The sequence below is a fragment of the Apis florea genome, unplaced genomic scaffold (genome assembly GCF_048593485.1).
Source record: "Apis florea isolate Af1SG1 unplaced genomic scaffold, ASM4859348v1 contig_3158_pilon, whole genome shotgun sequence".
Lineage (NCBI taxonomy): Eukaryota > Metazoa > Arthropoda > Insecta > Hymenoptera > Apidae > Apis > Apis florea.
This window is the reverse complement of record NW_028256713.1, coordinates 6833929-6854295: the sequence shown is the minus strand read 5'-3', so window position 1 is coordinate 6854295 and position 20367 is coordinate 6833929. Positions and strand designations below refer to the sequence as shown.

Sequence of the window (20367 nt, the reverse complement as noted above, 5' to 3'; positions counted from 1 at the left end):
GTGTTCCAGACACCCTTATCCTTCGTTATCTTTTCCTTATCAAAGCAACTTTCGTGTTATAAATAATAATAATAAGTGTATCTATTCTTTTGATCTTCCAATAATGGAAACTGATTTCTTATCTCGTACATTCCGATTACCCGTTACGTAATCTATTATGCTACAAGATTTGCAAACCCGTTTCACGACAACGCATACCTTGCCTCTTAATCACCAGAAATTTCATCGTCGCTCTTCTAACCGCGATTTTAAGCATCTTGTTATTCGCCGTTTATGAAAGAGGAAATAGAATTTTAAAATCTACACTTTAAATCGTTCCATTTGTTATTGTTATATATGTTCTTTTTGTATCTCGAGAATTATTTTTTCCCCAAAATTCCACAGATAATTCACGAAAGATATTTTCCAGTCGAAGACACTTTCAAACACAATTTTCAATCTTTCCAATTTCACTAATTTGATAAACACATATTATACTCGTAAAGACACATACTTTTTACTAAAAAAAATTTCATTTTTCGCCCCTAATGTAACAAAAAACAAATCGCGCAAGAAAACACAAATCTATCCTCGACAAAATTTAAAAAGACCTCCCTCCCCTCCCCCTCCCCCCCTCGAATTCCAAACGTTCGCCACTTCCTGTTCGTCACGCCATCGCACGAGTTAATCATTGCTCCATACCAATCGCGACACGGGTGTCACGCGCAAAAGGAACAACACCGTTCCAATAATAGCGGCGTCTAAATAAACGTCACTCACGATCCAGCCACGATCGTCGAAAAAGCCGTGATCGATCGAGATGACAGAGAGAGAGAGAGAGAGAGAGAGAGAGAGAGAGAGAGAGAGAGAGAGAGACGCGTCAGTTTTCAGGACAAATCGCATTTCCGCCCAAAGCGTCCCCCTATTCGTTGACGATGGTCGATGAAAAAAGGATGGGGCAAAGGGAGTGGTGGGGGAGGGGGAAGAGAAAGAGAGAGAGAGAGAGAGAGAGAGAGAATCGATGTCTCTCACGGTGACGAGACGACGAGACTTCGCCTCTTTGATTCCAGAGGGGGGGCGGCGATGAAACAACTTTCACGCCGATTGCGTGAATCGCGATGGATGGAAGTGCATCCCCTTTCGTTTCTCTAATTTCAATCGAAGCGGGACCGAAGCGAAAGAACCGGATTCTACCTTCGAGAAACGGTTTAACGCTTTTTTCCTCTGGGGTACGATTACTCGTACAACTTGGGGCGTACACGAAGAAATTAGAAACCTGAGAGATAGAGGGGAGGGAGGGAGGGGATGGTTGCTATTTTGATTGCGAAGTTTGGAGGAGGGATTTAATTAGTCGAACGAGGGTTGCTTTATGAATTTTTTATCCTCTCCTCCCGAGAGAAAATGAAATTGTTCGTTGGCGTTCGAGAATTATTATTATTATTATTATTATTATTATCTGGATTGGTGGCTTGATCGGATACAAGTTGGGATTTAGTGCGGCTAATGGCTAATTTGAGGCGAGAGACGATCGAATATTTTCGAGGATCGTTAAGAATAGGTTTGCTGATGTTTAATGATAATGAATTTGTTTTTATAATTCCTCACGTTCGATATGATACAATATGATAATTTGTTCGGTATCGTTCCTATTTCTTTCTTTTCTTAGATAATTATTGTTATAGAGAATTTTAAAAAGAAAAGAAACGAACGTTTCATACGTTTGAAATTAAAGATATAAATAAATACGTTTGAAATAAATGTAAAATGTCGAGTGACGAAATCAAATTTTCGAAAACGTATTCGTAAATGAAATTGATTAATTGATCTGATTGATTAATCTACGTGCGAGGATAAATACAGAGTGAAATTTTTTTTTTTTTTTTTCAGAAAATTGAATTTGAAAAATTCGTCAAGCGAACGTGACTAAACTCTTGACCGGACATTTGAACACGTTCTCGAAAACTCAATTTCAGTTTACAACGATACAGCATCCCCCAACACAAAAAATTCACCCATCAGCCTAATTTCACAAAAATTCTTAAATTCCTGATCCACGTCGCAAAGATGAAAATTTCCATTCTCTTTAAAAAAAAAATCTACTTCAAAAATTAGCCACTAAATTTTTAAAAGATAAAAAATTCACTTCGAAAATTCAGTCAAACGTTAAACTTTAAAAAAAAAAAAAAAAAAAAAGAAGAAGAAGAAATTTCGCAAATCTCGTGAAAAAAAAAGAAATTAAAAACGAATCTGATAGATCCCTCCCGTTGGGAGGGCGAATTTTCCCAATAAAGTGCATCGAAAGCAACGATATTTGTATTCGTATGCGGGCCCAGTCCATATATCCGCCGTGTGGATATTATAAAATCGCGATGCCGCTCGGTCCACCGTGAAATCGTTTAATAAACGACGCCGGTGTATCGACGAATTTTGAAACCGGTCGTGCAATTTTTCACCATAACGAGAGATCAACAAGGCCGAGTTTCGCCAATTCTCCCTCCATACTTTTATCAAAGATGCACGAGATTGTGAGATGAAAATTTAAATTCGATGCAACGATCCTTGTTTGTGCATTTTATCCGAAAGGAAAGAAAGAACGAAGCAAAAAGAAAGAATGGTTTGTTCTATTTAAAACGAATGGATGGATGGATTCGTTCGAAAAAGTGTAAATTTGCCTTTCTCGAAATTTATTTAGGGGTGTTTTTCTTCATCTTTCGCGCCAGAAAGCGTCAACCCCTCTGGCTTTTCTCACTAAATATTTTCACCTCCGAGGTGAAATGTTTCCGCGACGTCATCTCGACCCTTTTATGATCGGATCGAAACTCGAAAATACTCTTGGCCGAGTGTCTTTTTTTAAAAGTTGCCTTTTACCTCGACAAAGAATAGAAATTCGTGGATAGAGAGAATGGAGAAGAATTATCGGATTCGCTCGTGTATTTATTTGATATCGATTCAAACATTTTTATATCGATCGAGATTGTACGTAATACGGATGATGATTTTAGAGAATTATGGATGAATATAAAGTGAATAGAAACTGAAACTACTTTATAAAATAACGTACAATGTGAATATGCGTTAAATTTGAAATTAACGGAGGAGATATTGAAATTGCTGTCGTAAAATAAATCATCGCTTTTAATAAATTAAAAGCTCGTGTACATTGAATTCTGTCTTCTATGTTTATCCTGTTTGATTTATGAATTGTAAACATCGTGCTATAATTTTGAACGATAATGTTGAAAATCGAAGGATTAAAACACGATCTATTTTCCTCTTATCTTCCTATTCTTCGAAACTTTAATAGATGCAACCATTTAATACACTTCCCTTCTTCTCGAGCGAAATCATTTTTGCTCGAATTTCGACCAATTTCGCTTAACACACCCGATTCGTAATAAATTGATAATGGAAAAATTAAACGAATCACGAATTAGCCGATCCTCCTCTCCGATATTCCTATTATCGGAGGATTCAACGGATAGCCAAAGATGACCAAGATGATTCTTAAGCCGGTGGATACGAACCACCTTCGATTCAATTAGAGACGAAGAAAGGGATCCTCGGTGACCCGGATATCTCGATTAATAAAACAACCCAGCACCGCGAACAAAAGGGTTCCCTCTCGACCACGTCCATCCGTTCTCTTCAATATGATCCTCGGTTACCCTTAATTTCGATCCCTGTGCATACCTGCTCCCTCTCGATTTCCGATCAGAAAAAAAGAAAACAACTCAACGATATAGAAAAGTGTGTGCATTAAAAGTCGCAAACAATGGTCTCGAAGTCTCAAAATCCAACCACCCGATCGAACACGTTCTTCTTCTTCTCCCCTATTTCTATAGATAAAGTTGAAAATAAAGGTTCGATTTTTGCATTGTATCGACTCGAGCGAAAAATATGTATTCCACGAGATTTAATTTCTTGGAATTAATAAACGAATTCTACGATGCATTACGATCGCGTGGGTAATAAAATTACGTATAAAGCGATTCATTTGTTTCTCGACTTTAGATATAAAATATTCTGTGGATAGCTTCTGTGAATTCAAAAGAAAAACAGGATAAGGGGAAGATAATTATTCGCGAGAAATAAATAAAATTATTAATAATCTTCTTAACATCGTAATATTATTTCGAATATTTTTCTCTTTTTAAAATTCACAATTCTTGATATTTGTTATATTTCCCACGAATTATTCTCCACTATTTCTCCAACCAAAAGTAGTTCGCCAAGAGTGCATGGTCCAAGTACCCTCGCCCAATTACCGTATCGCAACCAATATTAACTCTGACCTAATTACTTAAACATAAACAAATGCGTGCAAATTTAAACTCGATAAACAGCGGTTCGAGCCGAGAAAATTACGCATTTCGATATAAGGAGGAGGGGGAAAAAAACGACGATCGAAACTACTTAATTAACGCAATGGATTCCGCGTCGAAGAGGAAGAAAAAAGAAAGAAAGAAAAAAAGAGAGAAGAATTTTTGCAACGCGTGTAATTTGCACGAGACATGAGAAAAACTCGCATACTGGAATATTTAATTAAGGAGTAAAAAAGGGAGTAGCACTCGTGTTCAATTAACTGCGACTCTTTTGATCATTACTCGCATCTATTTCGAGACAAAACACATTGCGTATTATTTAAGATTGAAATATTTCGAATATACCTTGAAATATTAAAGATTTTTTCGTTTAGACCCGATTTTAAAAATCCTTAAAAAAAGACGTTTCGTTAAATTTCTTCTCTCTCTCTCGAAAAAAAAAAATAATAAAAGCATCGATCGATTCTCCCTTTTTCGGCAAAAGAAAATTTTCGACCGATAAATTGAATATAATAATTCCCCGTAATTGACTGTGACTATCGTTATTATAAATCGTATCAGATTTCCTTATCGCGATACTATTACTGTAAATTGCATTCTACAACCCCACCCCTCCCCCATTATCTCTGTATCACGCAAGCAGTAGTAATTATTAGTTTCTCCAGTTGCGGCGTATTAGCTATCGCTGTGAATTCACATCGATCGGCGCATAAATCTCACAAGTCCTCGCTTGATTATCCTATTCGAATACGAAATATGTTCTTTGACGTGTTTCAAGTAGTACGATATCGCTTCCCCACGTGTTTGCTGCACGTGCAAACCCTTTTCCCGACTATATAGACGAGCTCTATATAACGCGTCGAAATGTTATTCGTGGATACGTGCCCTTTCGTTATTGCTCGAGTTTATACTGTTTTAAACTCCATTTATACCTTACGCTTTAATATTATCAATTTCTGAAAAAAGTTGGAGTCGAGAGGGGAGATTTGGATTAAATTTCCAGAGAGAGGAAAGGTGTGTGAAAAATTTTTGCGAAAAATCTATTTACGAATTCTTGCATGATCGAAAAAATTGGAATGCGTACGTAATTTTTCTTTCTTTTTTTTTTTTTCTTTCTTTAAGAAGCAAGGAAAATCGTGCCAATTTCTAAAGAAAGGTAGAAAAAGAATTTAAAAGTTATTTTAAATATAAACGCAACGATGCATCTTTCGATTATGAAAAATCATCGCACAAATTTCAAATTCAATCTACACCCATTTCCAACATAATAAGATACTTATTTTTTTAATTTTAAAATAGAAAAAGATTGGAATCACGGTAAAAAAAATTCGTTCGAGAATGTATTAAAAAAAGCATCGTTTCATCAAGATTTCACGGTTTTCACCGCCAAATGGAAAAGATGGGCGTAGTCTCGTTTCGTATCGCGTAAATGGACAAATCGACTCTGAACCGGATGCAAATGCACGCGGGGAATCGTGCACCGAATACCGAAGGAGCTACTTCCGAGTTTGAGCAGTCACGGATCCCTTTGAACAGGGAAGGGTGGAATGAAAACAAAGGCGGCAGAGAGGCGAGGCGAGCTTATTCGAAAGGGAAATATTTGGACTGGAGCGCGTCTTCGCGGTGTTAACCTTGAAACGGGCGGGCTAAAGCGGAAGTCAGCGGCGTCTGCAGCTTCCGCCGAGGCGGAATTCGGCCGGCTCTTTTAAACCGAACCGCCGCAAACCCCGTCTCAGAGACGCCATTTTGTGTGTACCGTGGATCGCTCCAACGATCTTAGGTGAAATTACATCGCTCGAAATAGGCGAGTTCACGAAGCTTTGGAGAAGACTTCCGGTTAAGTCGATTTAAACTGGCTTCTGTGAGCAGATGCGTTTCGTACTGATTTATAAATGAGACGCCGCGAATAATGCGAGAGCGAGAGATGCTAGGAGATGTCTTTGCACGGTCGAGAAAGACTATAAGAAGTTTTTAAAATTCGTTATCCCTTTATTTCAAAATTTTTTTAACAAATTTTAATTGTGGAATAATCTGCATTATTTGGAAAATAATTATTATAGGTGTTGTATGTTAGAGCGGAGTGAAAGATGGGGATAAAATGTTTTTTCGATTCGTTTCTCACGACTTTTAACGAGAGCGAAAGTTACTTCAACTATTAAAATTTGAATTTGATCGATGAATTTATTAAAATATTGTCGATCGTATGTAAATTATTATTTTCGTTAATTTTATAAATGATTTTGGAATATATTTCGCAATGATTCGTCCAAAATAATTGCTGGAATTTTGTCTACTGTTTAATTAATGTTAATGTGTTACGTTCGATTTAAAAACAATTTTAAAATTTTAATTATTAAATTTTAAATAATACTTTCTAAATGGAACAAATAAAATAAAAATTTTTTTAAATTACTATAAAATTAGAAAAAAAGGAAGATAATTTTTTTATTCTGCAATAAAGGGGACGTAATTTTCTAAAAGTCACTAAAATATCGAACAAAAAGCAATGATTGCGTCTACGCGAACAACGCGAAGTTTAAAAGGGTCGATAGTTCGGGTGAAAAGCTTTTCGACCTAACCAAAATCGAAACGACGAGGGAAAAAAATCACGAAAGTGCATTCAGCCCGAGGATAACGCCGCTTTCATCGTAACCTGATAAACGACGCATTCACTTCTAACGCGATCTTCAAAACTAAAAGCAGAACGAACCACTCGACTCGGTGGTTGACAGAGATTGGAGCACTTGAGAAACATTCGTTTCCATTAACGTGTCCTAACGCATCACGATATCGTCCTAAAAACGATATTTTTATGTTCAAAAGCATTAAAATATGCATCACCACATATTTTATTCCTATAATAATATTTCGAGAAAAAATTGTCCGATTCAAATTTTCGCGCCTGAACGTGTAATAGAATAGGAAGCCATTTTACTTTTTTTTTCTTTTTGACGCATTTTATGGCCATTTGCTCAACTCTATATTATGTGATCGTACCATTCTATCGAACGCAATATCGATATAATATCGGTTGTTGAATCCACACACAAGCCATTTCGTTCTTTTTACAACGGCTGCCATGTTACGAGAAAGCGTTTCTCAATATCCTATCGGTTTTATCGTTTCAATTTTACCGCCTGACAACTAAGCGTCAATCAACGATATACGCTTAATGCACGAATATATTTTAACAGAATTACAACGATTTCGTTAAACGCGATTGATTTGTCTAATTCGATAGAGATGTCTGTATTCTTAATAATATCGATGAATATAATATGACGCTCACCTTATTGGATTAAGTCGATGAACAGTCACTCCATAATCTCTTTAGCCACGATGAATTTTGATCCTTACGAAACCCTTCCGGCAATTCGCTGCTTGTCCAATGATACAAAAACACAAGCACTGTAAACCGACGGTACAAACGACACGAGAAAGTTAAACGTCACGAAAAATTCGCACAAAGAGAACATAAACATACGGCTCGACGTCCGCGCGTGCACTGACTTCTGTTCGGTCGTAGTCCATCCACCTTGGAGTGTAGACTCGTCGCACGGTTGCCATGACGATGGGTCAACAGCACGCGTTGCGCGCGCAACGAAGATAGTTCCACTCCACGCTGAATGGTCGCAACAAGGATCGACGCGTCGATCGTGTCGTTTCTTGTATGTATTTTACGTTAAGTCTACGAGGTCAAAATTGTAACACGCGCGCGTGGAAAATTAATAACAACGCTTGTTAACTTGGAATATGCGACTGTATCCAAAGTACACTAAAAGTAGTGATTTATATGATTGGTTCGCGGACAAAAAATGAAACACGATATCTGATACGCGGAAATTAATAACTATCGAAGCCTACTACGTAGTTCGAACGACTGTGTGAAAAATCGATCATGCGATTGAACGCTGGTTATTTTAAGTTTTATTTTAAGTTCTAATAATATAATAGAATAAATTGAAGTAACGAGGTAACGTATTGCATGCAAACAAATATCCTATTTAGAATTCAATCATAATTCGGAGTGTCGAAAATGACTAGTGCAGTAGATGTCACGATCGTGTAGAAGTAAAAATGGCGGGATTTAATTGCTTTCTCGCGGTGTGTTTTGACAATTTCCGAATAACGTGACACGATTACGAAGTCAAAATTGTAACACGCACGCATGAAAAATTAATAACAACGCTTGTTAATTTGGAATATGCGACTGTGTTCACAGTGCACGATTGTCGTAAAAATAGTGATATATACGATTGGAGGACAAAAATGAAACACGATATCTGATACGCGGAAATTAATAACTATCGAAGCCTACTACGTAATTCGAACGACTGTGTGGAAAATCGACATACGATCGAACGATAGTTATTTTAAGTTTTATTTTAAGTTCTAATAATATAATAAAATAAATTGAAGTAACGAGGTAACGTGTTGCATGCAAACAAATATCATATTTAGAATTCAATCATAATTCGGAATGTCGAAAATGACTAGTCCAGTAGATGCATGATCGTGTAGAAGTAAAAATGGCGGGATTTAATCGCTTTCTTGCGGTCTGTTTCAACAATTTTCAAATAAAGTGATATGATTATGTAATCAAAATTGTAACATGCGCACGTGAAAAATTAATTAATATGCTTGTTAATTTGGAATATTCGATTGTGTTCAAAGTGCACGATTATATTGTTGTAAAAATAGTGATATATACGATTGGAGAATAAAAATGAAACACGATATCTGATACGCGGAAATTAATAACTATCGAAGCCTACTACGTAATTCGAACGATTGTGTGAAAAATTGACATGCGTTCGAACGGTAGTTATTTTAAGTTTTATTTTAAGTTCTAATAATATAATAGCATAAATTGAAGTAACGACATAACGTGTTACATGCAAACAAATATCGTATTTAAAATTCAATCATAATTCAGTGTCGAAAATGACTAGTGCAGTAGATGTCACAATCGTGTAGAAGAAGTAAAAATGGCGGGATTTAATCGTTTTCTCGCGGTGTGTTTCTACAATTTTCGAATAAAGTGATATGATTACCATACACGTCTAAAGTTAATAAAGTTGAAGAGTTAATAACGATAGTGGTGAAAAGGAACATCGAAGTCGAACTAGCTGATGCTGCAAGAAGGTATTCTGTGAATATATAAGCCAACGCGACAGGTTTTCTGTAATCAGCGTGTTCCGACGACGACAACTCCCTAACCTCCCATTCGCCCACGTTGGCAGATTCGCAAGTAACGCAAACACGTGAAGGGATGAATTATAAGGTAAGAGGCAGAGTTCACACGTTAGAAATTTAATCTTAACACGAATGAGATTTCTCGTGGTGCGGCTGAGAAATGACTTTCGTCTATGTTGGATGCTTTTTCATGTTTCGAAGTTAACCTAACGAAAATGTATTGCGACTTGGAAATATTTTCGCGTCGTTTTTTTAGTTGGAGATAAATAACTTTTCTTAAATCGTTTTAATTTATTTTTCACCGTACTTTTTTCTATTACTAATTATATGTATTAAATAATAATTATTAATGTAATTAATATTAAAACATTTCGTTGATATGTATCGAACAATACGAAAGCCATTTTGAACGTCGCAATTAACCGATGATGAAGTAAGTTTACTGTCGGAAGTGTGCATTTATATTTATTATTCCCTTGAGGGGGGTTAAGCATTCATATTGCTCTTTATATTGACCCTTTCTCGTTTGAAATTAACATTTCTACGAGCACATGGTATCTTCAAGGCGTACATAGGTCCGATATTATATTAATTAAATCTTGTTATTAATATTTATGGGTATGATTTGTAATTAGTTATGAATTTGTAGCTAATTAAAAGTTAAACTTCTTATTAAATATATAGAGACGTGGTTTTTAGCATTACAAAAATATCTAAATTTAAAACAACTATTTTAACTACTTACATACATATTCCAAATTTACATTGTAAATATTAAATTTACATTTTAAGTATATATTTACATTATAAGTATATACATTTATACTTTTATGTATATGTAATATAATATAAAGATAATATATATTATCCTAAATATTAATTAATGACAGTCCTAGCTTTAATATTTATTATAGCTGAATATGCATTAACGTTAATGGATGTAATCATTCAGTAGCTAACGCATCAAAGTAATTTTGATAATATTTAAAATTCGCAATATCTTTAGTATTAAACTATGAATTACATATTTTTTAAAAAAATAATTATTAAGAATTATTAAGAATTTGACGTCATTTCCAAGAACTGTTAAAATTCTTGGAAAAATTTTTCGAGTTACTTCCTATCAATTTATATTCTCCTGATACAAAATCGAATTTTCTTTTATTTAATCTCTTCTCCCATAAAATATATTCTATTTTTTAATCTATTAATATGAAATATAGAATAGTTAGGTTAGTTTAAGCCATGTTAGTGATAGAGATCAAGATAAAAAAAATCTTTTAATTTTTACACTTTTAAAAGAATACATTATTTTTTCTCTTCACTGAGTTTTCACTTTAATCATAAAATAAAATCTCGTGGGGAAAAAACTGTAATAAAATAGTCAAAATTAGAAAAAATGATTAAACAATTTTACCCTTTACGACGAATTTCGTGTTTTTCCCTGAAATCTATCCCGTCACCGATACAACTATAATCAAATACGGAACGAACAATAGCGAGAAGGGGCGCAAAGAGCACATTTTTTTACGGGGCTGTCGAAAAAATGCACTTGGACCGCGATGCATCATGACGACGAGGTGAAAAGTGGCTCGAAACATTTTACTGATTTTCACGTGTTACATAGTACGCGCACGTCGTTATGTAGTACCGATTCCCTCATTTTTTTTTCTTTTTCTCTCTCTCTCTCTCTCTTTTTTCTTTTTTTTTTTTTTTTTTTTATCCTTTCTCTCGTTTCGTCCGCGCGAATACACGCACAGAGACACGAGAGGACACGAAAAGAGATCGTAAATTTAAAGCACGTGTAGCGCCGTGTATTCAGTCAATGAATATCTAGACGACCATGTACGACTGTGTATCGCGACAAAAGGGAAATATCCTGATAAATGGAAAAATAATTTTTAATCGCGGGCCGCTTGTGTAATCCATTTCGTTGCGTAAAATTCGCTGTATTAACGGGGCGCAGGAATTATACGCCACCACGTATCGCCGGGCATTAAATTTTAATTGGGCCGTTGAATCGTCGAATTTCCTCTCCCTTCCCCGACTCCCTGGCCACGAAAATTCAAAAGCGGAGAAAATCGTGAAAAGGAGGCGGTGTTGGAGGGATCGCGGGCCGGCCCCTAGAAGGTGAAAGACAAAGAGGAGAGGTAAAAAAGAGTGGCCGGGAGGGAGAAAGCTCATAGGTAGCCGGCAGGGAAATTTACATTTTTAAATTGCATTTATTGCGAGCCGGCTATATAGCGGCGCGCCGAGTGGTTCGAGAGCGCTTACCGTGAATTAAAGCTGACTGATTCATCGATGGCTCGCCGCTCTTTTGAATAAACCACGCTTTACGTGGCCGAGCTTTGCATTCGGATTTCCCCTGTTATCCGTTTAATTGATTATTTCCACGGAATTTTTGCTACAAAATTCTGTGTATCAAGATGATTAGGATGGATACGAAGGGTTGATTGGGTTTTTCCATATTTTTCTTGCTGGTCAAACAAAATTACGATCTTCGAATTTATGGGAACATATGGTTATTATAGAATTACGAATTAATTCCTGGATTTACTTAATACTTACTCGAACTCTCAAATATTCATGATATAATATGTTCTTAATAGAATATTGTAATTGTATAGGTTAATTTATTTTTTATATTTCCTTTGTTATCTGATTATTTTCTTATCGAAATTTTCTATTTATCGAGATAATTAGGATGGATGTAGAGATAGAGAAAAATTTGAGGTAGCATCGTTGATGTTTAATTTAACGTTTTCCAATATTTCTCTATAGTTATCGATAATCGAATAATTGTCGGCTCTCGAATTATCGGTTCATATTTGAAAGATGTTATTATAGAGTTATGAGTAATTATTGGATTTACGATCCTTAGTAGAATATTACTGCTATATGGGAGTAATGAAACACAGTAGAATTCCGTTTATATGAAGCTGACAGAGGGGACGAGCAGATTTATATAACCAGGTTGTTCATATAAGTAGAAGTTCGTGTAATTCTCGTCGCGAGTTATGATTTTTCGTTCAATTAAGAGGAGTTAATGTTCATACGAGAGGATTTTATGAAACATTTTCTCTGAAACGCATAACGATGTATCATATATTACGAATTTAAAAATAATTTCGAAAGCGTGATAATTGCTCGATTCTTCCTGAATTAATTCTTAATTCTTCATTTTTTATTGATGAATTAAAAAATATAATTTTCAATTATATTTCATTATATTCGAGAATGAAATTTATTTTTTAAATAATTGCTACGAATGATAATTACGATTCTTTTTCTAAGGAATACATTAAGGATCTTTTCGAGATTGTAAAATCGCGTCCGATTAATTATTATCGAAGCAGATACAATCAAAAATATTATTGCAATATTATTAATTTATCCTGAAAATTTTATCTTCTAAAAAAAGATAAATTTTCTCTTTCGAAAAATTGCAGGAAAGAGAGAATCGCGGATAAAACGCGGTAAAAATTCTTTTAGATCCTCCTTTAGTGTTACAAAAGCTGTTAACACGATTCAACGTTCCTTTGAGTAAAATATTGACTTCGAGAATTCGACGTTTCTTTCAATAAAATATTAACTTCAGAAATTCGAAAAATTCCTCTTCAACAAAACATAAAACTTCCGGAATTACATTTTTATATCGTGTAAAATAGAATGAAATTTTCCTTGCGCGATATACTTCAGTTGCTCGACAATTCAGGAAAATTATTCGATAAAAAGAAAAAAAAATTCTCCCCATTTTTACAAATCCACGATTCAATGGAGGCCGCGATTCAATTTAATTAAGAAACCTCTGCTGTGTGGCCCTACTTTTTCCATCATTTTTCAAGGAACGTTCAATCTCATTCTCATCACGATGAAACTGCTAATGGTATCGCGATAATTAATTTCGTGGTGTACGACTTAGGCGGAAGACAGAAGAGAAACAGCCGAAAGTAACAAGCGCGGAAAATAAGAGAATTGTCTATGAATATATATATATTTTTTTTTTTTCCTTTTTTCATACCAAGTATTTTTCCACCACGAGGAGAATTTCTCTTCGTGTACTGGAAATCTTTTAAAAACGAGGCAACGAAGAATAACGCGAGACGGGATCCGCAGTTAGATTCCGGTAGTACGTCCGGTAGGAATTAATAAGAGGAACGAGGATGTAAATATGCGCAACTGTGAATACTCTGGAGAGACATAATTAATTCGAGTATCTCCTATTTCGATTCGATCTTCGAAACGAAGAGATTAAAATAGATAGGATATTAAACGTGTTTCGAGAACAAATTCTTATCTTTTGCGAATTTTTAAAACATAGTAAAATTTTGTTAAGATTTTCTAATGCTAGTTTAGTTTTTATGGGAGAAATATCTTATTCGAGAAATAATACTAGGAAAATAAAAACAAATAAGAAATAATAGTTTTATGAGAAATACGACGATCTTTATCTCATTGGTTACCAACCAAGATATAAAGAAGGAAACATTTTTATATTCGTAGAGTAAAGACAAATTATATGTCGGGATAAAATAAACAAGTATTAAAATAATTTATTACGCGATTAAATAAATACAAATAATAAAACCAATAAATTGACAATTTGCTTCAATAACGCTCAATCCTGGTTTAAAATCATTGGTGTAATTTATCGAGCGTAAAATTTAAAAAAAAAAAAAAAAGAAACAATCGTGTTTATTCGAAATTAATAAATATCTCGTATACACAATTATCGCGATGTCGATTATTAATAAAAATTATCATTGTTGATATAAATTCCATTCTACACCACTTACATAATGCATAATGACGAATTTTCGTTGAAACGCGGCACACAGCCATGAATTATTGCAAGATAATAATAATAAATTTCCACGTTGTTCTATTCTTTTCTATTCCCTCTCCCTTCCCTCCCCTTGTTTTTCTCTTTTTCCTCTCTCTCTCTCTCTTTCTCTCTTTTTGTGTGAAGAGTGCTTATACATTTTTCCTCCCGTGTATCAATGTGATATACGAGGGAACGAGGGCTTATAAATCCAGTTAAATCAGGGGAAAACGTATCGCGAGCTATGGAAACACATATTTGCCCGTAACGGAAGCACGTTCGCGCTCGAGGTTTATCGAAATACGAGTATGACAAAAGTAACACAAAACCCATTCAGAGTCAGCTTTTATATACCGCCTCGCGCGTCATTTGCATACGACTCTGCTACCTTCGACCTTTCCCAGATATTACTGACGCGAAATCCAGCCTTCTTGGCGAGGGAACGCATGAAAGTATCGCATATTAGAGCCACTGGTGGTAACTTTAATACCCCTTAAAATGGCGAAATGTACGAGAATTATAAAATATTTTTGATATTTGGTGGTGTAAGAAACCTTCTTATCCTTTTTTTTTTTTTTTTTCGTCGTTTCATATATTTTAAATAATATCTTAAATAAGAATCGATAAAAAATTCAGGGACCGTAAAAGTTTCTTTCGAACGGTTCTAAAGCGAGGGGAATAAAAGCGGTGAGAAATTTGCGTGAAATGTGGTTATTTCTTTTTCTTATAATCGTATATTAACTATATTATAGAAATTAATAATTGAAGATAACTCTGCATCTACCAAGCAAATAAATTAATTAATCATCTACTCGTTCTATTTTCGTCATATCAACATTGCAATTGTGTTACAGACGATTAATTACAATTATATGCATTAACCTATCGAGAAACTGGTGAAACAAATATATCGTCACTAAAGATACCCTTCAAATTAATTTCTTTATTTCCCTCCCAAACCATCCCATTCCGCGTCCCATTTACCGATCCATTTATCGATCAACCTCGCTCGATCGTCATAAAAGCGTCCAGAAACTCGAAAACCAGACATTCGAAAAAACTCTTCCCAAACTCTCGCCAACCGGTAATTCGAACCAACACTTGACCGGCTCTCGAACCTTACGCTTCCTTACCTCCCCCCCTCCATTCGGTCCCTCTAATCGTCCTGTCCTGTCGGTCGTCGTAGAGCTCCGCGTTATCGATCGAGCGGGCCTCTCGGTGGGAAAAAGCGACGAGATCCATCAAGCGTGGGAGGGGTTCGTTTTTACGAAATTGCGTCGCGCCCGATCGATCCTCGCGTGTGTTGGGCGGCAAGGGGAGTAACTTGTTCCGTGGACGACGACGCGTAAATTATGATTCGTCCGGGTTGAGCGTGAAAGAAAGAAAGAAAGGGTTGGAGCCGATGGAAGAGGAGAGCGTGCGTCGAGGGAGCGTCGAGGCAAGTCTCGTTAATGGGTGCAACCGGGGGCGTCGAACGAAGCCTCGGATTCGACGTGCGCGGAGCAAGCTTCCGCCCGTCTCGCGCGGATTTGCGTCAACTGTCGCGAGAATTTTATTTTTCGAGGGGAAAATCTTCCTTACTTGGGGGGGGAACATCGCCTTGTTTCCTGCCTTGCTTCTGTTTTTATCTTTCGGTTTACGCAATCGGTAGAACAAGAGAATGTTTTGCGATTGGTTCGAATGTTTGGGAGAAGAGTGTGAATCGAAAGAAAAATTTCGGGAAATTTTGTGGATAAAATTGATAAAGCGTTTGCAATGTGATTTTTAAATGTACAGATGGATTAGATCCAAACGAAAGAATATCAAATCGAAATAATACATCAACATAATTGACGCGTATCCCTCTCGCAAGTATCCTGCGCGAAACTCGACACGCTAATCCACGAGATTAAGTCACCAGGCAAGAGCCTCGAAATCCTTTCACGTTTCCACGTGAATTTCTCCAAGCTTTTGGGGAGAGCTTTCTTTCAACAAAATCGCATCATTTGCATTTTTCACGCATCGATCGGGAATCGATTCGCATTCACGAAATCGTTTGTATCGCCAATTTTAATTCGCCAATTCAAACGTGGATACGCGTCCTTTTCACACGATTATTATTGCACGTAATTTTACTTCTGCCTTTCGAGATCGAATCGTTAAAATTGATGGGGCACGGGAATTGCGGGAATTCGAAACCGAGGGATATTATCGGCGCATACGTGAAAATTTGACGATTCATATTTTCTTCGCCTCGTCCAACTCATCGATTTTTTTCTTTATTGACCTCTTCACTTTTAATGTCTACGATCGAACACGAGAATCCCCTCTTCTTTAAAATTAAAATATTCTCTACTGTGGCATACTTGAAAAAATTTTGTGAAATTATTGTTGTTGATAATGATTAAATAAAAATATTCTCCATTTCTTACTATATAACTGAAAGATAAATGTATTGAAATTGAAAATTATCAAAATACGTGTGATGAACACTTCAAAAGGGATCTATAATCAATTTAATCGTGAAATTTTTATTGAAAAAAATTAAATTATACAAATACACGTATATTTATCTTTCGATTGATAACAAGATGGAGAATAAGAGTAATAAAACAAGGTAGAAAGTTGCCACGGAGTGTAACGAACGTGGTCGAGAAATAGCACGTTTCAAAAGATACATTGTCGAATGTATCTGTCTCACAAATGACTGGTTCGGTCACAACGGTTGAGAAGAGATTGTCTCCGTGTTGCATTATGAAAAATGGCCGCAAGGTTTTTGAAATATAGTCGGAGCGAAGGTGTTGCACGAGAGATCCGTGTCATTGAAAATTCGTGGGGAAAATCGAGGACAACTTCTTCGATCCATTTCCCTTATCTTCCGAATGGGAAATCAAGATTTATGGCTTTGTATCGGCCGACTTGGTAGATGTTTGCCATTAGCTAAGGGAGGATCGATATTTTCTTTGAAGTCGAAGGGAATATTTCCCGTTTATATATGAAAATGAATCGGCGAGCATTAGCGCACGGATTGCTTCGTAAATTTCTTGTGTCGGGAATATAAACGTCGAAAAGTCGTGAAGTGAACGGTAACTCCCTCGCAAATTCTCATGCGAGACTCTTCTAGGAGTTCTTGTTATGATTGGAATAAAATACTTATATACGCTCGAGATATCGATCCGACAGTGGTCGACTTAAAAATTCATTTTAAAGTCGTTCGAAACTCGAAGATATATACATGTCACTCGATTCTCGAATAATATTATATACGCGAAGGGAAAATGGCTGCAGGTACTCGCAATTCGTACTGCGGATTGAATTATATATCTCGTTCTCGAAACTTTTATCCTCCACAAACAATCCATGGGCACGTTGTGCAAATCTTAATCATATATTCTTTTCTGTCGAATAATCGTTCTCACTCTCCTCATCATTAGCGATATAACTTATCGAATTGTTTTACTCCCGAACGAAAAAAAAATTCAAAGAGGAGAAAAAAAGCAAAGCATCTGGAAACGTTTTCATCCCGACGAGGACTCTCTCTTTTTCTCTGTGGAGTACAAGAGGGACGAACGGTTAAGAGACGACAACGGTTGCAGACAAAAAGGGTGAAGGGTGGCGAGGAAAGGACGACGAATGGGGAGGCGGCGTCGCGCTATTTAATCACGCGCACATTATGCAAGATTGGACGTGTCTCGAAAATTAATATCCGCCTCGAGTTAATGTTCGTATCTCGTAGTAAACACGAGAACAATTCGAGGAGGAATTCTTCGTCAATAATTTTGTTGCGCGATATATCTGTGTAATGTTTATTCTTCTTCGATTAGTTGAGAAGGAAATGGAATCGGATGATGAGCAATAGATAAAAATTTCGTTTCTAATTTTCTATTGTGTAGAAGTTTATGTTACGTCGAGGAGGAAGAAAGTATTGATAAAATATAAATTTATCGATAATTAGAATTATTTAAATGATAATGAAAATTTTTTCAAATCTATCCATTACGAAATGTATTCGTTCCATTGATCGGTATTTTCTGATCAGAATAAAAAAAAATAATTAAAACTGAATTAAAATTTTGCTCCGGATCTCTCGAGTTTCTAATAATAAAGTGGATAGATAACACGTTTCGAAGTTGAAGGAAGACGGTTGGGAACGGTGTATTTGCAGGAATTTCTTAATGAGACTCGCAATAATATACAAGACTCCAAGATTCTCTCTCCCCCTGTAATTCTCGCGATCCAACTTTTCTCCGAGTTTATCTGTTTCCACGAGCGAACCATTTATTACCAAGATATCGCCGTCCATACGATGCTTTGTAAGTTAATGTACCGAGAAAAATGTGCGCGATACGAGAAAATTTGCTTATCTTATCTTCGACTGTATTGTTGCATCGCTGCCTGAATATAATTTTCCGTCATTTCATTCGACGAAATTCAAAATTATCGAAAAATTAGATAACTTCTACCGCGCGAAAATTTATCAATAGTTTTTTTTTTTTTTTTTTTTTTTTTTCGAACACGAATACGATAAAACCTGATTTGCACAATTTCCTCTTCACGTATCATTAATTGCGCTAAGAGAACGATATTATACCTTCGTTTTCCAGAAATGTGAACTTGAATTATCGAAACTTTTCGAGCATCCCTATATTCTTCAGAAAATCCAGAAAATATGTTCGAACATCTTGAAATTCTCTTATAAAATATTCTTTAGACGCGATTCCAAAATTTTGTGAATGTACTCGAGCATTTTATATGATAAAGAAATTCTACCAAGACGAGAGACCTCGTTTCATCGATATCGATAGAGAAACCGCCGTGAAAATCGATGCCCAATCGTTATACACGCGGTTGTTTTCTCGTTAGAACATCGGCAAGCATCACGGTTGGAACGCGCGGAAATTGATAGTTTCGTACGAACGACAGCTTTCCACGAGTTGGAACGAGAATTCGTGCGTTTCTTTTCTCTCTCTCTCTCTTTTTTTTTTTTTAATTCCTTCCATTCGAAAAACTCTTGGACCCTCGGTTGAATCGATATGTCGATCGAAAAATCGGGAATAAATTTGACGAAGCGTAGGAGCGAAATTGAGGGGGAAGGAAAAAAGAAGAGGGAAAAATAATGATTACCGGTGGGGATGGACGCGAGTCCTCGGCAATTATTTCCTCGAAAAGAAGCAGCCGCTTTATTAAATCGCGCAATTTCTCATCTCTTGCCCCGTGTCCGTTCAACTTCCCTTCCTTGAACGAGCAACGATCCAACAGGGGATAGATAAATAGCGAGATAATGTCCGTGGAATGAGACAGCAAGGGTGGAATTAACGTTTCCCTTGGCCTATGATTTTTTATCCTCGCCCCCCTTCCATTTCTCTTTTCTTCCCTTCCTCCATCTTTCGACACATTTTTTCGTGATTGAGGATTTTACGTAGCATCGATTTTTGTCGATAGAATTATTAAAGAGATTTTTTTTTTTTTTTCTTTTTCTAATCTGTGACTGTACGATCTTCCGAGATCGTCTTTCGAGAATCCTTAAAACTTTTGATCGCTAAGCTAGCTGTAGTTGTTCGATTACGATACAGGGAAAAAGTTAAATTAACTTTATATTATAGATAAAATATTTAGAAAGAAAAATTCTTCCTCTTCGCGAGTTTGCATTGTTATATTTTTCATTTAACCGAAAAAGAAAAAGTGATGTTAAAAATTTCGCGTAATCTCTCGTTTAATTAACTGCACGAGAGGATATAAAATAACGCGACACACGCGGCGTAAGTGCGCACATCTCGAACCCCCGTGTCAATAAAGTTTCGTTTTACACGATAGAATGGCCTTCCATGAGGCTAGGTTTTCATCGTGGCTCGTGTTTCGCTTCCTTCGATACGCATCGGTGTCGATCATCGAAAATTCGAATAATTCTACCGGTTCGTTGTTATCCATGTATCCATTAATAATAATCGAGATTCCCGTCTCTTAATCGTTTCGACGAACGATCATCGTTCCATTTCGTTGCTTTCTCGTTTATTCGTCGTTATTCCAAACGTTAATGGAGTGACGAGTTGTTAATCCTTTAAGCAGTTA

At 36.1% G+C, this 20367-nt stretch overlaps 1 protein-coding gene and 1 long non-coding RNA gene across 3 annotated transcripts in view; one reads left to right on the top strand and one right to left on the bottom strand.

Moving 5' to 3' along the window:
* The window catches only part of LOC147657481 (uncharacterized), a 69764-nt gene extending 61952 nt beyond the window's left edge, over positions 1-7812 (bottom strand). The window contains exon 1 of the long non-coding RNA XR_015292493.1: positions 7591-7812. This is a non-coding gene — a long non-coding RNA (uncharacterized LOC147657481). The remainder of the gene's footprint in view (positions 1-7590) is intronic.
* Positions 7813-9128: 1316 nt separating this feature from the next.
* The window catches only part of mip40 (Myb-interacting protein 40), an 80641-nt gene continuing 69402 nt past the window's right edge, over positions 9129-20367 (top strand). Inside the window, exon 1 of one of the 2 annotated variants that reach the window (XM_086909801.1) lies at positions 9129-9585. In XM_086909801.1, the coding sequence (XP_086765927.1) occupies positions 9574-9585 (12 nt within the window). In that variant the 5' untranslated portion in view covers positions 9129-9573. The remainder of the gene's footprint in view (positions 9586-20367) is intronic. The other variant, XM_003698657.4, reaches the window with a different exon arrangement.